Source organism: Aspergillus viridinutans, assembly GCF_018404265.1.
Source record: "Aspergillus viridinutans IFM 47045 DNA, scaffold_1, whole genome shotgun sequence".
Taxonomy (NCBI): domain Eukaryota; kingdom Fungi; phylum Ascomycota; class Eurotiomycetes; order Eurotiales; family Aspergillaceae; genus Aspergillus; species Aspergillus viridinutans.
In genome coordinates this window covers 5,134,932-5,159,090 of record NW_025091217.1, presented here as the reverse complement: position 1 = coordinate 5,159,090, position 24,159 = coordinate 5,134,932, and the positions used below count along the sequence as shown (strand labels likewise).

At 50.8% G+C, this 24,159-nt stretch overlaps 11 protein-coding genes across 11 annotated transcripts; 6 read left to right on the top strand and 5 right to left on the bottom strand.

The window, feature by feature from the left end:
- Positions 1-2,310: 2,310 nt before the first annotated feature.
- Positions 2,311-3,783, top strand: Aspvir_001493 (uncharacterized protein; the record flags this gene model as incomplete). The annotated part of the gene is made up of 2 exons (XM_043266615.1): positions 2,311-2,316; positions 2,377-3,783. The coding sequence occupies 2 exons, from the start codon at positions 2,311-2,313 to the stop codon at positions 3,781-3,783; spliced, it is 1,413 nt and encodes a 470-aa protein (XP_043122550.1).
- A 240-nt stretch (positions 3,784-4,023) lies between these two features.
- On the bottom strand, positions 4,024-6,632 carry Aspvir_001492 (MIF4G domain-containing protein; the record flags this gene model as incomplete). Its single annotated transcript, XM_043266614.1, has 2 exons — positions 4,024-5,240; positions 5,291-6,632. 2 exons carry the CDS (start codon positions 6,630-6,632, stop codon positions 4,024-4,026), a joined length of 2,559 nt encoding a protein of 852 aa, XP_043122549.1.
- A 352-nt stretch (positions 6,633-6,984) lies between these two features.
- Aspvir_001491 (signal recognition particle 14 kDa protein) lies at positions 6,985-7,478 on the top strand (the record flags this gene model as incomplete). The annotated part of the gene is made up of 2 exons (XM_043266613.1): positions 6,985-7,011; positions 7,092-7,478. 2 exons carry the CDS (start codon positions 6,985-6,987, stop codon positions 7,476-7,478), a joined length of 414 nt encoding a protein of 137 aa, XP_043122548.1.
- A 505-nt stretch (positions 7,479-7,983) lies between these two features.
- On the bottom strand, positions 7,984-9,615 carry Aspvir_001490 (uncharacterized protein; the record flags this gene model as incomplete). The annotated part of the gene is made up of 1 exon (XM_043266612.1): positions 7,984-9,615. One exon carries the CDS (start codon positions 9,613-9,615, stop codon positions 7,984-7,986), a length of 1,632 nt encoding a protein of 543 aa, XP_043122547.1.
- A 590-nt stretch (positions 9,616-10,205) lies between these two features.
- Positions 10,206-11,580, top strand: usgS (transmembrane protein UsgS; the record flags this gene model as incomplete). The annotated part of the gene is made up of 5 exons (XM_043266611.1): positions 10,206-10,263; positions 10,372-10,478; positions 10,539-10,711; positions 10,761-11,154; positions 11,212-11,580. 5 exons carry the CDS (start codon positions 10,206-10,208, stop codon positions 11,578-11,580), a joined length of 1,101 nt encoding a protein of 366 aa, XP_043122546.1.
- Positions 11,581-12,163: 583 nt separating this feature from the next.
- Positions 12,164-13,617, top strand: Aspvir_001488 (acetamidase/formamidase family protein; the record flags this gene model as incomplete). Its single annotated transcript, XM_043266610.1, has 5 exons — positions 12,164-12,238; positions 12,290-12,308; positions 12,367-12,655; positions 12,708-12,981; positions 13,039-13,617. 5 exons carry the CDS (start codon positions 12,164-12,166, stop codon positions 13,615-13,617), a joined length of 1,236 nt encoding a protein of 411 aa, XP_043122545.1.
- A 261-nt stretch (positions 13,618-13,878) lies between these two features.
- On the bottom strand, positions 13,879-15,278 carry Aspvir_001487 (NAD(P)/FAD-dependent oxidoreductase; the record flags this gene model as incomplete). Its single annotated transcript, XM_043266609.1, has 2 exons — positions 13,879-15,026; positions 15,086-15,278. 2 exons carry the CDS (start codon positions 15,276-15,278, stop codon positions 13,879-13,881), a joined length of 1,341 nt encoding a protein of 446 aa, XP_043122544.1.
- Positions 15,279-16,183: 905 nt separating this feature from the next.
- Positions 16,184-18,179, top strand: Aspvir_001486 (putative MFS transporter; the record flags this gene model as incomplete). The annotated part of the gene is made up of 7 exons (XM_043266608.1): positions 16,184-16,244; positions 16,296-16,381; positions 16,439-16,801; positions 16,855-17,010; positions 17,066-17,532; positions 17,598-17,856; positions 17,934-18,179. The coding sequence occupies 7 exons, from the start codon at positions 16,184-16,186 to the stop codon at positions 18,177-18,179; spliced, it is 1,638 nt and encodes a 545-aa protein (XP_043122543.1).
- A 521-nt stretch (positions 18,180-18,700) lies between these two features.
- On the bottom strand, positions 18,701-20,075 carry Aspvir_001485 (CYP40/PPID family peptidylprolyl isomerase; the record flags this gene model as incomplete). The annotated part of the gene is made up of 5 exons (XM_043266607.1): positions 18,701-19,641; positions 19,707-19,793; positions 19,845-19,854; positions 19,920-19,987; positions 20,060-20,075. The coding sequence occupies 5 exons, from the start codon at positions 20,073-20,075 to the stop codon at positions 18,701-18,703; spliced, it is 1,122 nt and encodes a 373-aa protein (XP_043122542.1).
- A 396-nt stretch (positions 20,076-20,471) lies between these two features.
- Positions 20,472-21,295, bottom strand: Aspvir_001484 (D-aminoacyl-tRNA deacylase; the record flags this gene model as incomplete). The annotated part of the gene is made up of 5 exons (XM_043266606.1): positions 20,472-20,606; positions 20,678-20,904; positions 20,958-21,000; positions 21,061-21,239; positions 21,289-21,295. 5 exons carry the CDS (start codon positions 21,293-21,295, stop codon positions 20,472-20,474), a joined length of 591 nt encoding a protein of 196 aa, XP_043122541.1.
- Positions 21,296-21,925: 630 nt separating this feature from the next.
- Positions 21,926-23,915, top strand: Aspvir_001483 (CNOT2/3/5 family protein; the record flags this gene model as incomplete). Its single annotated transcript, XM_043266605.1, has 3 exons — positions 21,926-22,180; positions 22,252-23,798; positions 23,855-23,915. The coding sequence occupies 3 exons, from the start codon at positions 21,926-21,928 to the stop codon at positions 23,913-23,915; spliced, it is 1,863 nt and encodes a 620-aa protein (XP_043122540.1).
- Between the last annotated feature and the right edge of the window lie 244 nt (positions 23,916-24,159).

The following is a 24,159-nucleotide window of genomic DNA, read 5'->3' as shown; positions in this document are numbered from 1 at the left end:
CGAGGGGCTGCCGTTCTGCCGTTCCGCAGTTCTGTCGGTCTGCACGAGGTGCAATTTGGAAACCGTCAAAGTTAGGCCGTACTTTAGCCTGCCGCTAGGCGTCGTCGACACGCTTAGGTGCAGACGTGGTGGTGTGCTGCGTATCCCAGCCTGCGGAAACCGAATCCTCTGCCTTGGAACTGGGTCAGGAAAGGGTTGCCTTCATGCATAATTGACCACACAATTCCCCTGTTCAGTTTTTGTGCATCGATGTTCATCCCACATCTGCATGGTTAACGGAACACCCGTGAACTGATAGGCTTGGTGACAATAGTTGAGCAAATATAGCCGCCCTGACCTGCAGTTTGCAGTCGTCCATCTACGTTCGCAGAACATGTCTCCCCAGTGCGTGGCTGAAGGATTCGAACCAAACCCACGCGAAGGTGATTATCAAGGTGTTGCCCACGCTGACAAGTCATCGACCCCATCCGTCGAAGATCTTAGGTAGGCTATGGTAAGCAAGTAACCGTCGTGGCCAGTGATTACTGGCTATTAATGTGGATGGAAAGTATCTTCCTGATATCCAAGCACAAATGGGGCTAAGGAGGGCTTACCCAATAGAGTAACACCTCCACCATGGCTGTTCAGTCGACTGCAATTACCTATGACACCCTCCATAACCGGCCCCTTGGCACCGGGATTTGACCTTCGAATAGTTTTGGACGCTAGGAGACTACTAAGACTCTAAGAGAATGATACACCGACGTTGTAGACTCGCAAAGGTACGTTATCGGCACGTTCTGCAGAGCGGAACCATCTGCACGTAACAGGAACGGGTTAACCCCCTTACATTCATGCTGCAAGGAATGGCTTTGCTCGGTGAATAATGCAGCGACATTGCGCGCTTGACGCACTGAACTCCATTGTTTTCAGTTGTTCCTCGATTTGACGACATGTCGAGTCCCCTCTTCTCAAGGCCCGCTCTGTACCTCAGTACCACCAGCGATGGCATAGGTCTACCGAACCTGGACGATAAAAATGCGTCTCTTAGATCGCATCTTCCCTCATCCAATATCTGCGGACTATATCCAAGAGGCCAGGTTCGACTTTCGGGTCTTGCTAACCCTCCTAAGCGTCCCAAAGGAGGGACCTGACGTTTCCCAGGTCTGGGTCGTGCCGTACTCGCAGCTCATTCCCACAAGGTCTGCTTGCTGCCCCGCTGCAAATACTCCAATGAGACACTGCACAGAACCTGATAACAAGCGGGTGCTGTATGCTTTGTCTGCGCTGGTTGCAAAGCTTATAGGTGAGTCTAAAATGCTGGAAGGTGTACTAGTAGAGTAAGAGCTGAAAAAGCCTGATATTCAGCGAGTATTCAATGCTATCAGGCCAGCCGTAACAAGAGCGTCGTCATATCGTGCGTCACACTAATGCGGACTCTATCAATTGAGGAGTTAGTAGGCATCCAAGCCGTGAGAATCCAGAAGAGAAACTTACGCAAAGTATGACATTCACGATTCTATCTTTGCGAGATAAGCCAACGGTCAACACGACTCTAAGATCATACGCTCTTGCGGTTATATTGCCTTTCCAGAAAAGCAAAGTCTGAATTTAGTGGAACAAAAGGACGCTGAATGTCCTGTGGGTTCGGTCAAAATGACCCTCTCCCCGCAGCGTAACGGTGCCACGGCACGAAACCATGCAACTTCTGGCTAAAATACTGTGCTAATTTTTGACGAATGATCCCAAGTACCAGATGTCTGATTGGCAAGTGCGTATCTCGGCTGTCGAATGTTGAGAGACACTGTGATGAAGGAGGAGCCAAGGAGGATTGAAAAGAAGGATTGGGAACACATTCAGGCGATCAGGCAGCAGGGCAGCTACCTGCCTGTTCGGGCCGTGCTAATTTTCGCTCGAGTTCCTCTGATGCTGAGTTCCATGTCATTACTATCGTCTCGTGAGAAGGTGGACAGTTTGTGATATACTTCACTTATATCTACTGACTCTGTCTTTCCGTGTCTAGCCATAGACGTAGTTGTCTTCAGCACAAACAAGTCGATGGAGAGTCCGCGGTTGAGCAGTAATATCTTGTCTAAATCTCTTGAGAGATGTTAGAAGTTTGGTTTAGCAGAATCAGTGTGGCACGGAAGAGGACATTTGTGTTGGTGCCTCAGGTGTAATAACTACATGCCTGAAGCCTTATCGCTGGCTATCGGCCGTCGCGCATCGCCAAATGAGATGGTACCAGTATGATGCATCACAATATCATTCAATAATACATCGCAATTTCCGAAAATATTGAAGCTACCATTAGTTCGTGCATTCTTTTAGATGCCCGTAGGAGTAAGATGAATTGGTATGCCTCGTTAAGGCTTGCTTCAGCTAACGGTTCCTCAGACACCATCTCCGTTCCGTTTTCCTCCGCGTCCGGGTTCATCTGCTCGACCTAGTGCTGGATCTCAATTTGCATCCACTCCTCGCTTTTTGTTATCTCAGAAGCCGAGTGATCCGAAAAAAGCAAAAGCAAAGGATGAGATCAACACTAGTGATGCGCAGGAGTCGCCGCGATCAACGCCTCTCCCCACGGCGCGGGTCGCGCCGCAGCAAAGAGGACGAGAATTAATCGAGGACTCGCAAGATGATGCGACACATCTCCTCAACTCGGGGCTGAGGAGAACCACCGATGATATATCTGACAGTGAGACGAACCACACAACTCCGCCGGAGGATGCTGGCGATATTGATGTCGCATTTGATGCGCTTTTCGGGCCGACTACAATGGATCGCAGGAAAAGACGCCGTATATCTCTGGATGAAGAACCATCTACGACTCAACCCGCAAAGCACAACGCATACATGATCCTGACATCTTCGCCGGAGACTTCAGCGTCCATGGCAGATCCGCCTTCGTCGCCGATCCCATTCCGTACTCCAAAGCAGAGTAGTCTGACAGCAGCTTCGCGGAGGACCGTAGCTGCTGCACAGCAAACGCCTAGGCCTGCGACTCCGGCAAGTACAGGACCATTCCGCGGCCATCCTCGCTTCAAGATGTTTCAACCAGCATTGAGCAGCCAGTCGCAATTGACGGCACCATCTGCGTCACAATTACCGACCCCTGGACCCCAAAAACAGAAGCCAGTCTTTGTCCTGCCTCGCTCTCCGTCTCCATCACGGATGGACGACGAATCAATGATTCCAACTCCATTCTCCCCATCCTCTCGTGCTCTTCGTCGGCGAGGCCGTCCCCGATCCGGTACTGCAAACTACTTACCAGGCGGCATGGCCTCGGACGTCCGCAGCTGGATCCTGGAAACGGGAACTAAAAGCGAACAGATGCAGAAGCGTCTGAATTCTTCTTCTAGGGATTACCAGACCCAGGGGCCACCTGATCTAGGCCGGTATTACCTTGTTCTTCGCATCCTTGACGTTCGTCAGTCTGCGCTGGGAAGCTCCGGTCCACTGGCTTATATACATGGCGTACAAGTCACTCCTCCTGGCGAGTCCGAACGCGCAAACTCGCAGTCGAGGAGAGTTCTCCTTCTTGGTCCGCCTAGGCTAGCTAGCTCGCAGTCCTCTCGTGCAAGAACTCAAATTCCTGAGCTTCGCACTGGTCATTTGATCGGAGTGTTTCGGAGTCTGGTCTGGGAGGTTGGCTTGGAACAGTTGCATCTAGAGGGGAATGTGCCGAGGGACGAAACGCAAGAGAACGAAGAGCTTGTGAGCAGTCTTCTGTGCGATACAAGCACCGAGCATCTGGAGAAATGGCTCGTTGGGATGGAATGGGAACTAATCGACCAGGGTTGAGATGGTCTCATGTACGCTTCGCTTTGCTTGCCTTGAGATACCCTTGTTTACTATCAGCCAATTCAAATGTCTTTGTAAGGCAGGAGATTTCCTGTACAAACGGTCAATATTATGATCGGTTTCAGTCATCTATAGACTCATGCAATGCTTTTGTTTACCCGCACCGGACACCGTGCTCCAAATAGGCCAAGAATCCTGACAGAGAATGGGAATATATACAAGAGAGAGTGTCGCACACAATCACCCAAGACTAGCATCTTCATTCGCCACAACCTTCAAAGCATCCACAGCGACCCTGCATCCCCACCGAACCAACTTCTGCTCCTTTTCAGACTCTATAATATCTGTCTTCGAAACCACCTTTCGTATGAAATATATCAATCCCTTGACGATCTGCGGTGTGTCCCGCGTGCGCAGGAAGATCTCCATCAAAGGCTTCTCATTCCTTTCGGCTTCCTCATCTTGGTCCGCCTTCTTGCCCCTTTTCTTTACTCGTTTCGATTTCTGAGACTGCTGGATGATGGTGATGATGAGGATCTCAAGGAAGGCCTTTGTCTTGGGCTGGAGGTAGGCGAAGTTGAGCGTTTTCAGCACGCTCAGCGTCAGTGCGCCGTCGGCAATGAGGCTGGCGTACATCTTGGCTAGGTTGACGGCGGATTTCATCGAGAGCTGGTTGCGCTCGTCGTTGTCGTCGCCGAATCCGGCATCTTCATCGTCCTCGTCCATATCGTCTGATTCGCCCATTCGCTTGAAGCCGTTCCATAGGGTATACATGAACGAGACCTTCATGCGGCGGCCCATTTCACCGCAGAGCCGCCGTGCAATCAGCGTGTAGTACGGGTTGTATGCCTCCTCTTCCATGGCGCAGTGGGTGAGGACGCGCGGTATTTCGAATTCCTGTGCGCGTTTCAGTCGAAGTTTCATCAGTCGAACGTGGGCATCTTGGTAGTCTGTTGCGGACATGATGGCGACAAAGATGGAGCGGCGAATATCGGTGTTCATGCGGTGTGCTTTTGCGATGCTTGCCAGATCGGGCTCGCCCTCGCTGTCCTCTTCCTGGACAGCAGCTTTGTTCTCCTGCGGTAGATTGGCTAGCTCCTGACGAGCGGATACGAGAGGGTCTTCCTTCCAGCTTGCACCGACAAGCCACCACTTGCCCTTCTTTGAGGCATTGTGAATGTCCTCTCGTGAGATACTGATGGGCTCTGAGGCGCGGAGGGCACGGGAGTTGTTCAGAGAGCCTAGGATCTTTCGCATCTTGGTAATATGTTCCGAGGTCACACTTGAGCCAGGGGCGTTTTTCAGACGGTTGTTCTTGAGATCGGTGATGGTATCGATCATGAATTTTGTCCGGACTGACAGCGATTCTTCGCCAACCTTTGCTACAGCAGGTTGAATCAGGAGAACGATGTCTTTCAAGGAGGAGGGGTCATCTTGTCGGAGCTGGGGCCCAGAATCTAATTCTGTCAGTAACACATTCTTAGACAAAGAATATATGACAACGTACTTCTGATGATTTTGAGTAGTAACTCCGTGCTCTCCTCGTTGATCTCTTGCAGGAACATCCGGATATAGTCGAACACCAAGGTACTTCCGACGACATGAAAGTTATAAAGTTGTGAGAGCAAAGAGATTAGGTTGATCATTTCCTTTCCTTGGAACTTGCCACGCTCATCCCCAGCTGCGTCGAATGTCTCAACCAGCTTCTGAACAAGCTCAGCTCCAAAGTCGGGCCCAATAACTTTATAGAGTGCAGCGATGAAGCCCGCATGGAGGATGATGAATGTATCCTGCAGAGCGGATCCTTCGCATACAAGACCGAATAGTAGCGTCAAAAGCGTTGAAGTGACGTTTTGTCGAGGGTATTCACGATAGAGCTTCTCAAATTCGCCAAGGATAGAGATAAGATTGGCTTCCGACAGCTTGTTCAGATGTCCTTGAGCTTGACGCCTCAGTCTTGTAAGTGACTCGGATTCAGACGAAGAAGTTGCTCTCAGTGACGGAGGAATATATTTGCTGGGTTTGTTCTCGGCCGACGGAGCGACAGGCGCAACGTATGGATTTTCCCGTTTCCTTGCGACAGGCTTCTCTTCCGCCTCATCTTCATCTTCGTCATCATCCATATCGTCAAAGTCGTCTTCATCGTCGTCAAAATCTCCAAGCTCCTCATCACTTCCCAGCTCGCTGTCGTCCTCCTCCGAATCATCCTCTGGCACAAGACCTTGCGCTTTCCTTCTCTTGTTCCTCAGCCATTCGTCGGCCTCTCTTTTGCGCTTTCGACTTTCGTCAGCGGACCCGTCGTCCAAATCTCCCAGCAAGCCGAGCAGTCCGTCCTCCTCGAATGACTTTGGCAGCTTTTTCCCCTTCTTCAATCCCAGCTTTTTCTCCAGCGCCGCAATTTCAGCAGCGTCCTCGTCAAGCTTGTCTTTCACGACCTGAGAAACCTGGCGGTGCTTTACGCTCGAGGTATCTGCGGCATCCTCCGACTCGGACTCCTCAACTCCCTTCTGATTCTTCTTAAGTATCGACTTAGGCTTCGGTTCGGGTTTCGCAGATTTTGACTTCGGCGGGGGTACATCTTCGTCTAAATCCGAATCTAAATCTGAGTCGTTTCCAAAATCTGCAAGATCTTCATCATCATCATCGTCCTCGACCTCATATTGTCGACCTTTCGATTTTGGAGGAGGTCCACGTTTCTTCTCTGTCCGTTCCGCTTGACGTCGGTCTTTTCGCGGTCCAGGTCCGCTCCGTTTATGCTTCTTTTCGCCGTAGTGATCTTTGATCCCCAGCTCGGCGCGAAGCGTCCGGGGTAAAGACGTAGTATTGTGTTTTGGCCTAAATCGTCTCATCTCCGCGACAAATATACTAATTGATTATCGTTGGTTGTCGCAAAATAAATGTCCGCTGGTGATTTTTATGCCGTCGCAAAAAAAAAAGGCTGCGGAGCGGAGGCGGAACTCAGCGAAGGCGGTGTAGGCTAGGTTGCGGAGATTTGTCTCCCCACCATGACAGCGTAGCACGAGGGTCGAGATCGCTGCTAGACATTGGACAGCCGGAGAGAGATACAGATACTTAGAATCTCATTGAGACGTTATCTGATACTTACCTATACGTTGCAACAGCCAGGTCTTTGCTGAATACCTTCATCTGTTGCATCGCACAAACATCCCCGAGCAAACATCCCAACATATCGCAATCACAATGGCACAACACCTCGGTCACGAAGAGGTAGGAATTCACCCACTGCGCCTTACATTCCTATACAGAATTATCTGGTCTGATATTGGATGGTAACTAATCCATCGCAGTTCTTCTCTTCCCTCTCCGAGCTCCTCTCCAAAACCTCCCAAAAAGCCCGCGGCTCAGTCTTCCTCACCCAAAAGCCCCTCCTCCCAAGCAACACCAACACATCAGAGGAGGCTTCTTCTTCGTCAGCTTTGCCTCCTATTCTCATCAGAGCGACAGACGGAAACACAAACGCACCGAATCCCAAGACAGCTAAAGACCAGAACCAGAAGGCCGCAAAAACATCCAAGATCAAGCTTTCGACTGTAGTCGCGCAGGAGGATCTCGAGACATTCTTTGCGCGGTATGCTGAGGTGTGCAAGGCGGGTATGACGGGGCTCAAGAAGCGGGATCGGAAAAAGGGGAAGGCTAAAGCAAAGGGTGGTGCTTCGAAGGTTACCAAGGCTTGACCGTGGGATTTGGTTGTCTGTGATGCGGCTGATATTGGGGTTTTGCATTTATGGCGTTAATGCTGGCTTTTTTCTATGTCCTTTTGCAATAGATCTTGCTGCAGTACTTGTGGTATGTAAAGGTACCTTAATTGTACTTAATTGTCATGGCACATGGTTTGCTGGCGGTCTCGACCCAGTTTGCCTTGTCCAGTATCAATGCCTCTTAAAGGAAACGGGTATATTGACTATCGATGATACACGCTAAAGGTACAGGTTTCATTAGGGAGTACATATCCAATGCGAGACTTGATCCGCCCACGAGCCTTACGATCGCCCAGAAACAGACAGGAAACAGCAAGGAAAGATCATGCAAGAGGAGCCGTTAGAGAACAAGAATGCGGTGCGCCCAAGCGGGAATGCGCCTGGTGAGAAATGAAAGGGCATTAAAACACAGTATTTAAAGAAATAGGCAAGAGAAACATAGATATCAGGGAAAGACGACGAAGGTGGATTATGACATAGTTTAGTCCAGATCCCAGGGATCGAGTTTCTTCGTGACATCCGACCCTGTTGCTGTTCGACGGTCGGGCTCAATTGGGATATCATAGTCATCCACGGCTTCTTGAGAATTGGCGGCATGGTATTCAAGTTTTCGGCTGAAATCGCCCATCGCTGAGTTAAGAGCTGGGCCTAAAACAATTCTCGCCGCAATGTGAATCAACAATATGAACAATTGCACTGGAGGTACCAGGACAAGGGTGGCAGTCTTCTGGATGATGGAGGCTGCATCTTGCTTTTCCGGTGGACTACTACTGACCAGAATGGACGGTGGTGGCATAGGGGATATCTCTCGTTCTCGCGACGCTTTGGAGCGCCGGCGAAATTCAATGCTCATGTCGCTCAGGTTCCTTGCAAGGTCATTCTCAGGGCTCGAGGGTATGTCCAGGAACGATGTCGAACTCGATACCGAGGACTGGTCCCCCGGTGAAGTTTCAGCTTGAGAAGCCGTGCTATTGACGCGTTCTGCTGCTGGAAAGGGGTTCTTCTCAGATGAATCCGGTAGATGAAACGTCATGTCTTCCGCCAAACATTCCTGTTGAACCGGGAATCTGTCCGGGCAAGCGACTGATACCGGCGATGCGGTTGTCAATGGGGAATTGATCTCAGCGGCTGGAGATGGTGGGATTTCGACCGAGTGGAATGACTCAAAACTTGAGGAGTAGAACATGTCAGGAGCAACCTGCAGGTCAGAGGCCTCTTCGAACCTTGCCAGCAAGGTCTCGAAACTATGTTGTGTTTCCGGCACGGAGCTTGTAGGAAGAGGCAGCACCCCGGGAACGGTGACTGAAGACGGCGCCTCCTTTTCATCATCAGGGACCGTCTCCAGAATTGTGCTATCACTGCCTTTCGGGGTGAAGCCGCTATCATCGGTTGTATTTCCATCCGTGTCTTCCCCAGCACTTGCATTAAGCAGAGCCATGTCTTCCGCGGCGGGTGCATTTTCCGATACCGACATCGATCGAACGGGGGCACTTTCTCTTCGCCCCTTTGGGCGCCATGCTCGCTTCCGCCTCGGAGCTTTCGCTTCTTCAGGTAGCTCAACAGTAAAACCTCTTTTAAAGGGACATGGCGTTACTTCATATCGCAGAACTTTTAAAAGCGCCTCTTTCATAGCCGCCACAAGTTTCTTATCTTCCTCAGTCTCATTCGGAAGTTCGATGCGATAGTATGTGAGAGGTCGTATGCGCAGAACAAACGTTGACTCTCCGTCCACACACCAACACTGAGAGTTTTTGAGTATTGCATGAACGACACTCCCACACTTCAGGAAGACAGTCAGGCCATGCACCTTCTCAAGCCTCAGAGGCGCACAGGCAACTGTTCGCTCAGTCGCCGATCGCCATGGAAGAGTTTCGATAGTGTCAACCGGGTAATCGAAATCGGCGGGGGCGGTACTCGACGGTATAGGCGCAAGGGCTCGGGGAGAGAAATGGACTATCTTCGCAGACGGATGGAAGAACAGGTCATTTTCGGAAGCTTTGGTGCGTAAGAACTCGGAGCTGGGCTGCTTCCGGGGTTGTAGTTTGGTCGGCAAAGTAGCAGATCGACGGATAGACTGAATATGAGCGGGGAGTACATCCGAGGACTCGGGCATATTGATAGCGGAAGAAACGACCGATAAAAAGGGTTACATTGAAGAAAGCAGTAACAGAAGGGTGAATTATAAAGCTAAATAGAGAGGTATGGTGTAGGGAAAGACAAGGAATGACCATGTAATCAAGGAGAGTGAAAGATGGATGAACCAAAGGAATGAACGGCGATTGAGTTATCTCCCATCAGACGGAACTATCATGATCATCGACATCGGCTGTTGATGATGGCTACCTACCAGTTACTACCACTGATGATCGTTTCTCCCTCGTGATTCACTTCGACAGGCGGGGAATGTCGCCTGAGGCATCAAAAGCCTCATGAACAGGTGGGTCCGCGCGCCTCAGGTCGCCTTAGTAATGAAGTTGCGGCTGGCGTCTATCTGCCCAATCATCAAATGCGATGACGCATTTATCAATGTTTCCTGCATTATCTATTTTGTTGCCTGTGCCAGTCATTGCTAGACTGAATGCTAGCATTACTATGTGGACTACTTCTATTTAAAGGGACAAATTGTCGCTGGTAGGGAGCCTACTGTGTTTTATCTTTCTCTCATGAGAATAACCCAGCTCGCTGGTTCACCAAACGTCCGTCATGTCCAATTTTGAGCCTAATGCCGTCATCCGCGGTTTCCAGCTCACAGTCGTCGGAAGTAAGTTGAAACCAAGCCCTTTTTATTACTTGTAGTCGGCCCTTTTTTGGTCGGTCTAGTAGTTCCGAGAAAGTTTGGACGATTAACAATGCTAACAACTCTTGAAAGCTGTTCGAGCTCTGCGAAATCCGGAGCTCTTCAAGTATGACCATTTTCGGCAGGCCGCTCTAGCAATAGCTGTTGGAGTGATCATCCACCTGATTATTCAAATTCCGGTGCGCTATTATTGAGTCTTTGTTTACTGGTTCGCCAATTGCTAAGATATCTTTGACTAGATCATCGGTGTCAAGCTTCTCGTCTGGATTGCATCATGGTTCTCCGATCTAGATCGTACCTCATGGGATGAGTACATCTTGAATGGCCTGAACTTCCTCAACAACTCTGTTCTTCAGGTACCTTTTCTACTCATGACTTTAATGAGATACATTACACCAACTCTGGATGAGATGTAAGCCGGCTACGCCCTTATATCGAGAGGTCCTTTGCTAATTGCTTAGCTTTATGGAGTCTTTGAAATGGGTTGACTCAACCTACGTTCAGAAGCACAAGGCTGACGACCCGAGGACCCTTCGTGCCATGTACTACCCGCACCTAGCGATGTACTCAACCAAAGGAGCTACTGGTGTCTCAAAGCCGATTCCGGAGGCAATGATACTGTTTCTGCGGCGATACGGTCGCAAGTTCGGGACTCTCTTGGGACTCTACATGATCTCGCTTCTTCCTGTTGTGGGAAGATTCGTCATGCCTGCAGCCTCTTTCTATACATTCCAGAGCAGCGTGGGAACGACTCCTGCCGCGGTAATCTTCGGGACAGGTCTGGTTCTCCCAAAGAGATTCATTGTTAGATTCTTGCATACGTACTTTGCATCCCGCAGTCTAATGCGTGAACTGGTGAGTTGCGGTGGCGCGGTGGCGACAGTCTCTTTCCATGTCTGACATGGTGTATAGCTTGAGCCCTACTTTTGCCGGATCCATTTCACACCAGAACAGAAACGCCGCTGGTTTATGGATCGCCAAGGTGTTCTGTTCGGTTTCGCTTTCGCCTTCACCGTGGTCCTCAAAGCACCCTACATCGGAGTGCTGATGTACGGCGTTGCACAAGCATCGACTGCATATCTGATCACAAAGATCACAGATCCCCCACCCAGTCCCGCCGAAAGTGAAGGTTTCGCCGAGAGCCAAGTCACCTGGAAGAACAAGCATGATTTCCTGCGGCTGTCATTAGATAACCTGGACAAGCTGAATTTGGCTTTACAGAATGAGGGGGAAGTGCAGGGGACAAAAATACCCGAAAGTCCGGGACGGAAGTTCTCTTGAAGAGCCCAAGTCTCATAGACCGAATAAACCGGCAATGTTTTAATGCGGCAGAAGTTGCAAGGCTTGGGATCGATGGACCACTGCTCGAGCAAGGCGGCAAACAGCAAGAGCCAATGGCCTGAGTCTGAAGGGTAGATCCCCTGTCGATGTAGGATCCCGCACCTACCATATCTGTCACGGCGAAGGAATTTCGTGCCGTGGTTGTCATCTCACTTCAGAACGATGCCTTTTTTGGTTGGATATGATTTGCTGTTACACTGCGGAGGCCCGCTGATAAGCGACGGGAGATACGGTGATAAGGATGCATCGCTGATACGTAGACATCTCGTAATGCGCTCAGTACAATTTGGAGTAGCATCTATCCTATCCTCCCCGCCTGCGGGGTATACTTGATATCGGATGAAAGGGTAGGTTCACAGGGGAGTTTTCTCGGTTCCTGAAGCTGACGCGAGGATTCAAAAGGATGTGCTGTTCCTGTGCGATCCTATCAATCTTCTGCGGCTGGTAGACTACGCGTGCCATCAAACAATAATATTATCTTTTCTTGGTATATTGCCTATAGGAACGACTAAGTGACCTCAAAATGGGCGTCAAAGGACTTCGTACCGCTCTCAAAGTCGATCTCGATAAGCCTGCTTGGGAGCAACCGGGCTTACATGTATGTGCTGTCAGAGAGCCCTGAATGTTGACATTGCTGACACATCGCTAGAATCGGTGGCATCCAGATGGTACGTCTGCTGTAAATGACATCGTCAAAGTACTCCCCTTAATATGATATCCTTGCAGTGCCTGCCTGTGGCAAGATCGCCAACAACGAAGTGGTCAAGATCGAATGTCTCGATTGGACCGGTGGCCAGATCAAGAACAATGATTCTGCCGATGATATTAAGAACGTTGACCTAACGCAAATCCACTATCTCTCCGGTCCATTTGAGATTGAGTCAGCCGAACCTGGAGATGTTCTGCTTGTTGAAGTCCAAGACGTCCAGCCATTCGAGGACCGGCCCTGGGGTTTCACGGGAATCTTCAGTCCCAATAATGGTGGAGGGTTTCTGGATGAGATCTATCCCGAACCGTGCGCTTGTCTTCCCCTTATACTGCACATATCTGACTCCTCCGCCCAATAGTGCCAAAGCAATCTGGGACTTCGAGGGAATCTTCTGTTCTTCGCGGCACATCCCCCACGTGCGATTTGCAGGTCTCATCCACCCAGGTATTCTGGGTTGCGCTCCCTCAGCCGAGATCCTCGCCGAGTGGAATCGTCGTGAGGGCGAACTAATTGCCGCAAACACCAGGGGCCGCGATGTCGCAAAGCCCCCCGAACCGAAGAATGTCCATGCCGGCAGTGCGGACGAGGACCTCAAAGCCAAGATCGCCAAAGAAGGCGCAAGGACGATCCCAGTGCGTATACACCTTCCTCCCAGAACCGCACGGACATAACCTAAGAGACTTGACTAGGGCCGTCCCGAACACGGAGGAAACTGCGACATCAAGAACCTCTCCCGCGGCTCCAAAGTCTACCTACCCGTGCACGTCCCAGGGGCCAAGTTCTCCGTTGGCGACCTCCACTTCTCGCAAGGCGACGGGGAAATCTCATTCTGCGGCGCCATCGAGATGGCGGGCATCATAACGCTCAAGCTCACAGTGATCAAAGACGGGATGGCGAAGATGGGGATGAAGTCTCCCATCTTCCACCCGGGCCCTGTTGAACCCCAGTTCGGGCCCGGCCGGTATCTGACTTTCGAAGGGTTCTCCGTCGATGAGCACGGCAAGCAGCACTATCTGGATGCGATGGTTGCGTATCGTCAGACTTGTCTGCGGGTCATTGAGTATCTTCGCCGCTATGGTTACAGTGATTATCAGATCTATCTGCTGTTGAGCTGTGCCCCTGTTCAGGGGCATATTGCGGGGCTTGTGGATATTCCTAATGCGTGCACCACGATGGGGGTGCCAATGGACATCTTTGATTTTGATATCCGGCCTGAGGCAGAGGTGGTCAAGATGGATATGGGAAGCTGTGCCTTTGCCAGCAAGTGAGTTGACGTTCTGCTACACTCTAGGTATCCTTACATTAGTGTGATTGCCATATTTCCTTTCCCGTTCCAAACTTCTTTTGGCTTACAGAACAAGCTTTACGCGAGATATTCTCGTGGGAATCTTCTTTCCGCTCCATCCCACTGACCGCAAGAGTAATCCCCTTTATTATTCCAAAGTACGGTAACAAGCTCCAAACATGCTGTCTATATAAGGTCTCAGCTACATTTAATCAAAATCTAAGCTAGTCTTCAATCCGACGGACTATAACCGGGCGCTGCTCTCTCCAATCTTGGTCCATTGATCTTCTCCAACTTTCTGAAAATCCATGATTCTGTCAGGCCCACCGAAGCGATTCTGAGTCGCTCTCCAGTCTCGATCGACAGCTGTGTCCGGCCTCCATCGAACGACGTACTTCACCTCCTTCTGTAGCTTACTCTCTAGAGCATCAGCGATGAAGCCGCCAATTGTAGGCATTTGCATGGCGCCGTTGCCGGAACCTCCAACAGCGACTAGCAGTGAGGGGTGTTCTGGATGTCTATCGATCAAGAAAGCACGGTCTGGGGTATCAGCGTCCCAGCAAATGCGCGCGAAGGACAGTGGCCGGTCAGCCAGATGCGGCATCGTATCCCGGAGAAAGTCTCGTGCGCGCGCTTCGGCCGCAAGTGGAATCTGATGCTTTGCGAAGGGGACACTCTTCTCCTGGCCCGGTTTGTCTGGATCAGAGAGAAAGTTGCAGTAGCCCGGATGTTCGTCACAGATCTTGAGCTCGTGTTTATCTTCATCAGGCTCCATGAAGAAGCCTTTGGCGATATTGAACAGCACAGGAAGGTTCCGGTATCGCTTGACCTCCTCTGGATCCATCTGAATATGACAGAGAGTCCACGCGGTAGGCCGAAGCTGCTTCTTGAAGTCTAGCAGGCTGTCACTGCCAGCACCTGCCGAAAGAATGGTGTGATGGGCTCTGTGTACGCGACCATCGGCGGTTCTGGCTCCAACTACATCGCCATCCTCGTATACTAATGATACGACATTCCCTTCCGGAGAGCTAGTGATGAATTTAACTCCCAAGCGCTTAGCCTCATTGAAAGCAGAGATCATGGCCTTTTTGGCGTGAATCCACCCAGCTCCAGTCTTGTGCCACCAGCCCTTCCAGCCAGGGAAGTTGCCTGTCAGTACGCCTGGCGGCATGGTCCGGCGGAAGTCCTCGGCTGTCTCCAGCTTGACGAAGCTTGTTTCTGACGGTTCAACCTCGTCCTTTCGTATGTGGTCAATCAGAGCAGGTGTGTGACCCGATACAATGAAGCCAGTTTCGTGAAAGTAAGGCTGGAAAACCGGGTCAGTTTTCCAGGCTTTTAGAGCAGCCCGCGTAAATGTCGAAAAGGCTGCGCTTCGGGGGTCGGATGAGCCATCTATCTAACTGTTAGAAGACAGAACATCCTCTTCATATCTCAAGAAACTTCAGTCGTACCCTTGAGCTCATTGTGCTCCATAATCTTATTGATGTCATTGCCTGCCGCGATGGGCGAAGGAACTGGATGAGGATCGAGAACGGTGACACTTTTGTAGCCTCGACGAGCGAGATGTAGAGCAGTTGAGCAGCCCCATGTGCCTGCCCCAATAATGAGAATGGAAGATTCGGTGGTGACGTTCAAAGGCGCCATTGTACCAGTTGGAGGCAGTGATTATACTAGCAACGCGGATGGGACAGATGTCAACGAGATATTCATCTGCGACTGGAAGTGAAGCTGTATTTCAATGATAGAAATGGCGCATGCTATCATGCCATATCAAGTCAAATCAGTGTCGGATCGTTCCGAGCTGTTTGCCTCAAGCATGACGCTACTGACAGAGACCGTCTTATCATGTTGTGGATCTGTGGTTTTTCCCCGCCTCGGATTTCTTGAAGCTCACCGGCTGGACCTTCCTCGTCTCTTGGACGCATCCAGAAAGTCTGGGGAAATCATCAAAGATCGTCATATCTCCGCATCTTTAATCAGACCCATAATGATGGCTAAAGAGCCTTGGTCGATATACTTGATCTGGCTTATCGCCTGACCAACCCCGAGATGAAGGCATTGGTCGAGCTCGCCGAATTGTTAACCCCTGTTGCTTTGACACAGACAAGACAGTGACATCGCGGGAATCTCCTCGTCTTTCTGTCAGCTATACTGTATTCCATTGGATCTTGCTATTTGACTGTCGTTTAGAGCTTCCTCGTTTCAGTCACCCATCGTATCCCCCCCTCTCCTGAGGTCAACGCATCATGACCCACAGCGCGTTTATCTCATTGCATCAATGCTGTCTCAGAGGCAATATTCCCTGGTCACCCGCTATCCAATAGCATACCTTTTCAGGGTTATCGTGAGGGGTATGGAGTGGGATCGAAGTTATTCCGAATCACTATCTCTGAATGTCATTGGGAAGCTACATGCTCAACCCTCGGCTCAAAACGAGTTATTGTAACTCTATTTCCGAGTGTATTATGCCCGTGAAGGTATTTAAAGGACATGATTTCCTGTGATGCTCGATAGTGGAAGCAATTCTTCTGTGGATATCAATTTGACACATGATGGCTCGTTCGGATGATGTGTACACAGATGTCCCAGGAACTGTATACCTGGTCGACGGTAATAACATCCTTTGAAATGAGACACGGTGGTCGACTAATCTTTGTATAGCCACCGCGACTTTAACTGGTGCTGCCCATGCAGGGCAAGATATTCTTCTGATTCCGCAGCCTTCATCCTCCCCTGCTGATCCTCTGGTGAGTGAAGTTTGAGTTGTCCGAGGGCTCTAGGCCAGGTACTGATTCCTTGGCTAGAACTGGTCTAGAAGCAAGAAATACTGGTCTCTCTTTCTTATATCTGCCTATGCGTGCGTTAACTCCTTTGGCGAAAACAATTGGGGTGCAGCATGGACAACCATAGCCAAGGAGACTGGAGTTACTCTGGAGAACATGAACGGGGGTTCTGCCCTCAACTACCTCTTGCTTGGATTCTTCAATGTAATCTGGATCCCCACGGCAATGAAACTTGGACGAAAGATTGTTTACATTCTGAGTTTGCTCTTCGTTCTCGGCAGCGGTATTTGGGGTGCGTACTTCGAAGGCACAGCCCAGTACTACGCTATGCTTGCTATCGGTGGCATTGGAACGGCCGCATATCAAGCTCTTATTCAATTAACGGTTGGCATTGAGTCACTATTGATTAGGATCCTTCTGCTGACGAACCACCCCAGATCTTCGATCTTTTCTTTGCGCACGAGCGTGGTAGAATGGTGGCCATCTACATTTTCTTCCAGCAGCTGGGTTCTATCTTGGGCCTGATCCTGGGAGGCTACATCACTGATGGTATCGGCTGGAGATGGAGCCAGCCTATTGTTGCGATTGCATGCGTAAGGCTTCGACTGTTTTGACCTTGACCGAGATTTCGGAGCTGACTCACATTAGGGAATCTTGATCTTACTCTTCATCTTCACGTTCGATGATACCATGTTCCCGAGATACCGATTCGGGGATGGAGGCCCTTCAGTTGCGAAGGTCGGGACTTGCACCACACAGGATGACGCACAAGTCACCTCTGAAAAGGATCAGAAGCTGGAACCGTCTATGTCTGTGGCTGTTAGCCATGGCGCCGGTGAAGTCGACATTCCACCTCGGACCTATCGCCAGAAAGTCGCCCTGATTCACTACCTCGAAGATGACCAGACGACTTGGTACCAGTACTTCCGGCGTCCGTTCTACCTCTTTGCGTTTCCAAACATTGTGCTGGCCGGCATTCAATTTGCCTTTGGCTGTACAGCCGGCATCATCTCTTTCAACACCATCTCGGAGATCATGACGGAGCCACCCTACAACTGGAGTGCAGGCTCAGTAGGTCTACTGTTCCTAGCTGCTCTCGTCGGTAACTTCATCGGGTAAGCATACCAACAATCTCTTCCAACAAGGGACTCTTGACAGTTTCAATCTAACAGTGAACCAGCATGGGCATCGGCTCCTTCTCAGACTGGATCGTCCTCTTCCTAGCCCGTCGGAATAAAGGCTATAAAGAACCCGAGATGCGTCTCTGGGCCTATATCCTCCCGTTCATTCTCGGCGCTATAGGCTACTTCACCTACGGCTGGGGCGCCACAGCCGGTGACCACTGGATCTCAATCGCCATCGGACTCTGCTGCATGATCGCACAGCAAGTCTCTGCGACGAGTATCGCGACCGCATATGCAATGGAGTGCTTCGACCGGGTAGGTCTTCCCCTTAAACAAGTTCCCAAATCCCCCTTATTCCCCGAAGTGAGACTAGTATCGTCTGACAAGGTTAGATGTCCGGAGAACTCGTCATCGTCCTCGCCATTTGTTCCTCCTGCATCAACTTCGCCATTTCCTTCTCGGTGCAGCATTTCATCGACGCAACGAATTACGGCTGGACGCTTACGTTCTTTGGCATCTGGGTGCTCTTGTCCATGCTTATGGCCGGACCGTTGTTGATCTGGGGCAAGAGCTGGAGACGGATGTGTAAGGGACGTTATGAGAAATTCCTTGCTGAGACGGGACGCTCGGTTTCGTAGATATTTGCTCGGGTTGTCTGCGTTTCAAAGATCAGGTATGAGCTGTTATTTAGGTATTGAGAGAATGGTGTAATCATATCCCTTCAGTTGCTGAATCCTGTTTCTATTGTATCTGCTGAACCACAGAGAATCTGTATATGGATCGTCGGGATAGCAAATTCCGGCCCCAGGACTGATGTCGCCTTGCAGCTACCAATAGTCGATCGTGATCTACCCCTACCATGTTTAAATTCGCGACTCCGCTTCAGAGACCCATATACTCGACCTCTTGTTGGAATTATTTTATTCATACGCTAGTTGAACAATTGCTGGGCGTATCACGCGAGAACGAACACAATGCGCCAATCACCATGCTTCAGAGCCGGTAAAATATTGGCCCAGGAACCCCATCAGCTCCTGACTGCTCGAGAACGGGGAATCGCAAGGAAATGCAATGGGCATCGCCGCTTTTGTGCGCAACTGAAAGGAAAGGAATACATAAAATCATGAGTCATTGACCGATGAACCATGACGCCGATGCTTTATGAGAAGAACTTCCGAGCCGCGGCCTTCTCCATGGCTTCACGGTCCTTGATCGCCTTCTTGACCTTGGCGATCTCATTAAGAATGCCAGCGTCACCGGGGGCCAGCTTCAAAGCCTCCTGGAGATCCTTCAGAGCCTCATCTTCCTCCTTCAGGCCACCGTAGGCGACAGCGCGGCGATAGTAGGCCTTGGCTTTATCTGCTTCCTTGGCGTTGGCGGCGTCGGCGACTTCAAGGGCGTAGGTAGCCCAGTTCTGGGCATTCTTGTATTGACCAAGCTTGTTCGCGAGTAGGGACGAGTTGGAGTGAAGAGTGAAGCGAAGAGATTTCATCTGAGGCTCGAGGTCCTTGGGGTCGTTCTCATCGGGATCAGGAAATTCGTTCAGGTAGCGCAGACCCTTCTGGTACTTGTCAAGACCAAGGACAAGGTCGCCGCTCTTGAAAGCAGTGTTGCCAAAGTTCTTTAGCTCGGAAGCGATCTTGAAGCAGACCTGAGCGTTGAGCTCCTCGCCCTGGTGATCATCGGGGTAGTCCTCGTAGGGGTCTCCGGTGGCATCGGCAACCTGCTTGGTGGCGTTCTCGTAGTCCTCGCCAGTGAGCTCACCGCAGTCGACGATGGTCACGTCAGTGGTAGGCTTGTCGGCTTGGGTAGGCATGTTCTCGATCTTGCGAACAATACTCTTTCCGTTGATCACCTCACCGAAAACCACATGCTTGCCGTCCAGGTGGGGGGTCGGGACAGTGGTGACGAAAAACTGGCTGCCATTGGTGCCTGGACCAGAGTTGGCCATCGAGAGGAGGAAAGGCCTGTCGTGCTTGAGCTCGAAGTTCTCGTCGGGGAATTTCTCGCCGTAAATGGATTCACCACCAGTCCCATTGAAATTGGTAAAGTCACCACCCTGGATCATAAACTGCTTGATCACACGGTGGAAAATGGACCCTAAGCGCGCGCAACCGTAAGACTCTGAATCGTCGCACCTTGAAGAGACAGGATGAAGGTCGTACCCTTGTAGCTCAGTGGTTTTCCTTGCTTTCCCATGCCCTTCTCTCCTGTGCAAAGGGCACGGAAGTTCTCTGCGGTCTTGGGAACGACTGGGGGACCATTAGTATCTCAGCGACGAAAACTGGAAACACGTTTCGTACCATCGTTGAACTGCGATTACACAGTCAAACATTAGCTGAGCGGCCCAATTGACGAAATCAGACTGGTAATCTCACCAATTCTAGCGCAACACGACCGGCCTTCTGGCTGCCGATCTGAATGTCAAAGTAGACGCGAGGACGACCTGCGATCACACCAAATCAGTAACCCCTCATCCCGAGGTCGAGAACCCCACACTAGACGGGGCAGTACGTACGCTGAGTCTCAGCCATGATTGCAAGCTAGAAGAAGTGCAATAATGAATGACTGTGCCGAGAGATGACTAGGAAAGATGAACAGTGGCAGAGCGAAAGTGTTGTGTCAGAAAGTGAGAGGAATTAGTGAGGAGAAGCTGAGGAATTAACGGACAAAGTGGGCTGGACCAGCCCTTTTTTACGATGCTTCAAGAAGCTTCCATCAACTCCGCACTCATTCAGGCTGCGGGAAGTAGCTAACAATATAAGGCCACTTCGTCCAATTTTAGATGCATGGAGGGTCCGTCGAGGTCCATTCTGAAAAGGAACTAGCCTGAACCATTATGTTATGTGCAATTTGTGAATCTATCTAATAATATTTACACCCGAACCCAAGCAACCAAACACCTTTTCAGCATACAGAATGTTGGGTCATTATTCCAGCAGTGATGCTGGTAGTTCAAACTCAATGGTTTGCGTCTCCCCGTCTTTCCGTTCGCCCTGCGGCTTACTCTGTCCCTCCCCGGGCTTTTTCTCTTTCGCCAGTTTGGTGTTGATCTCGATTGTGACCTAAAGTTGACCCTCATCGTCAGCACGGCGTGACATTCGGGGACAAGGCACGAGGAGGAGCATAAGCTGACCGCCGCATCCTCACTGCGGTAATCTACACCCACCGGCCCATCATTCTTCAGTTCGACATCCATCATGGCCTGGAAGACGCCGTTATGGACCCGGTCGGGTTTGTACGCTTCGCGCAGCCGGCGGAAGAAGTAATCGTATAGTTTCCGTGCTGTCTCCGCATCGGCTGCATCGTGAAAGTCGGGTTTGCTGCCTTTCTTCAATTGGCCGTAGAGCGTAAATTGTGATACTGTGTCAAGTGTTAAAGGGCGCATTCGAAGATCGCTAGACGGCCAAACCCACCACAGAGCACCTCTCCCTCAATGTCTTGCACGTTCCTTTTCCACTGCATGGGAAAAGCATATTTAGCTTCTGGTACGCCCTGCCCGGGGTATAGGCTACTCACCTGGCCGCCTTCTTCGGCAGGCCATAACTTGGCCTTCAATATCCGCTGAATGAGAGTGTCTGCGTCCTTTTCGGTATCCTCCTTGCCTACACCAGCAAGAACAAGCAAGCCGCGGCCGATAGACGAGACCAGTTTCTCGTCTACCGTGACCGATGCAGATTTCACTCTCTGGATGACCGCTACTCATGAATTAGCGGAGAGGGACTATGCGGAGAGAGCTAGGCGCACCTTTCATGTCGAAGTATCTCGCGGAGGATTCGCTCGGAATCCGAGGAGAAAAGGTATATTCAATGGAAAAACTAACTAGACTAGACGATTGTTAGATTCTATTGTCAAAGCGAAAATGTGGCCTTCATGAGGCTTCACAAGCTATGCATCAGAATACAGACGCATCGGGAAATAGCCGGGAACGGAGATGACATACCTAGTTCAAAAGTCACAACAGGGATATCATCAGTTCCTAAGACCAAGCTCTCATCAAATTTTCTTTGATACAGAGCAGTAGAATATTCAACCCATAAAAGAATTAGCATAGGGACATTCACGTAGAGTAAGTAGATAGCGATAACAGTGATCTCGCCGCCTCCGCCTTCGATAACCCTCCCGCAAATTGCGGGCTCCCGCCAAACTCACCGCCTTCACCAGGTCTTGACAACTCCGACAAGCACCAGGAGATTCATTAACATTCCCAGCCTTTTCTGGCATCATCTCCCAGCGCGTCTACTTTCGCATTGTCGCCCAACACCGTTCTCCTCCTTCCCACTGGAACCGCAGCTTCCAACCCGCCGATCACCTTTCCGTATCTCCCTAAAACTCCGAAAATTCCCTTTCTCCCCACGCCGATCTGTTCATGTGAACAGCAGCCATGACGTCCCGCAAAACACAGCAAGAGATCGACAAGACCTTCAAGAAGGTCGCGGAAGGCATACAGACATTTGAGGGAATCTATGAGAAGATTCGCTCAGCATCGAATCCTACCCAGCGAGATAAGCTGGAGGAGAACCTGAAACGAGAGATCAAGAAGCTGCAGCGATTCCGCGACCAGATCAAGTCATGGGCTTCAGGTAATGAGGTCAAAGACAAAGGACCGCTGCTCGAGCAGCGAAGAGCAATCGAAACTGTGGGCTAACGATTCCAAACCGACTGACACCGCCTTTCCGGGACATGGGAGAAAGCTAACAGAGGTTGCAGTGTATGGAGCAGTTCAAAGCCGTGGAAAAGGAGATGAAGACCAAGGCATATTCCAAAGAAGGCCTTTCCGCTGCGTCGCGACTCGATCCCAAAGAAAAAGAAAAACTCGAAGCGTGCGACTTCCTATCGACCTGCGTGGACGAACTTCAACTGAAGATTGAAGCGATGGAGGCCGAAGAGGAGACCCTTCACGTGCAGATGAAGAAGGGCAAGAAGGATATCGCCAAGACAAATCGTTTATCGGACCTTTCGCGGATACTGGAGCGACATAAGTGGCACGTCAACAAACTGGAGTTGCTGCTACGAGCGCTTCAGAACGGCGCAGTAGAAACCAGCCAGGTGGTGGATCTGAAGGAGAGTATCAAGTACTACGTGGATGATGGACACAACATCGATTACTGCGGAGAAGACGAGACGCTCTATGACGATCTCAATCTGGGCGAAGAGGCCGAGGCGCAGTTTGGAATGGTTGGGGACAACGATCGCGTTTCGTCGCAAGACGCACAGTCGATCCAGGAGGACGAGCCGGAAGTGAAGGCGAAATCGTCGAAAGCTGACGCTAGTGGGCTCCGCCGACCATCAGCGCAGATGAAGTCACCTTTGCCTGTTCTCGCAACACTTCACCCTCCAACACCCACCAACTCCACTTCTGGCATGAAACCCGCTCCTCCTCCAACTCGTCCCCCCGGTGAGACTCTCAAATACGCATCAGCAGCGGCTGCCGCAGCTGCCAGCGACAAGAACGGTGTCGGTATTGCGCCTCTGCCCCCACCGCCTGGCACGAGCCCTGCCTACACCGCCGCCATTCCAGTCTCGAGAGCGTCATCCACTGCATCGCCAGTTGTGTCCTCGGTCCAACCAGTATCGAAAGCGACAGCGACCGTCACCGAAGAGCCTGGTGGACACGGTCGGTCCAAGACTCCAGCTCTCAGCCCTAGCGCCGCAGGGACGCCCGCAGCGGCCAGTGCTTCGAATACGATGCCTTCTACCCCAGCGATGGATAAGGCAAACGCCGCAGCCGCCAAGGAACAACCTGCGACAGCCAACGGCGAGACAGGCAAGGATGACGAGCAGCGCGACGAGTCGATCTACCATCTGCCTCCAGGGCTGCAGGATTTGATCCAGTCGTTTGAGATCACCAAGAGCCGCGCGGCGAATAGTGCTACAAGCTCGTCACCATCGGTTCAGCGGCTGCTCGCAGCATCACTGGCGACTTGCCCGGAGCCTGCCGATGCAGAGAAGCCCCGTCATTACCGTCCCTCGAATCCTTACAACACCCCTCTCTACTACCCGCAAGAACCACTCGCCATATTCGATGATCCTCGTCTGTATGACACCGGACGGATCGATACCGATACGCTTTTCTACTTGTTTTACTACCGTCAGGGAAGCTACCAGCAGTACCTGGCGGCTAAGGCGCTCAAGAACCAGAGCTGGCGCTTCCATAAACAGTACCAGACTTGGTTCCAACGCCATGAGGAGCCGAAAAACATCACCGAAGACTATGAACAGGGTACATATCGGTTCTTCGATTACGAGAGTACCTGGTAAGCCTTTCTCCTTTTCCTTTTCTTTTCCATGCAACAAACTAATCGAGACGCAGGATGAACCGGCGCAAGGCGGATTTCAAATTTATCTACAAGTATTTGGAGGATGAATTATAAGAAGTGTATCTTGGGTGCATATGGGGCGGGCTTTCCTTTTTCTGCTGGACAGGTGGCGAATAGGGATATTTTGACAGGTTCATCTTCATCTCCATCATCATCTTTGATACTTGTGGTCTTGAATGTCCGCATTAGGCTGGTTGGGTTTCGACTGGTGATGGCGGGAATATGTGATGTTTACTTCATTTATTTCCTGCCGCTGTTTTCCCCCTCGTTGTCTGTTTCTTTTCGTCATCATAGTTCT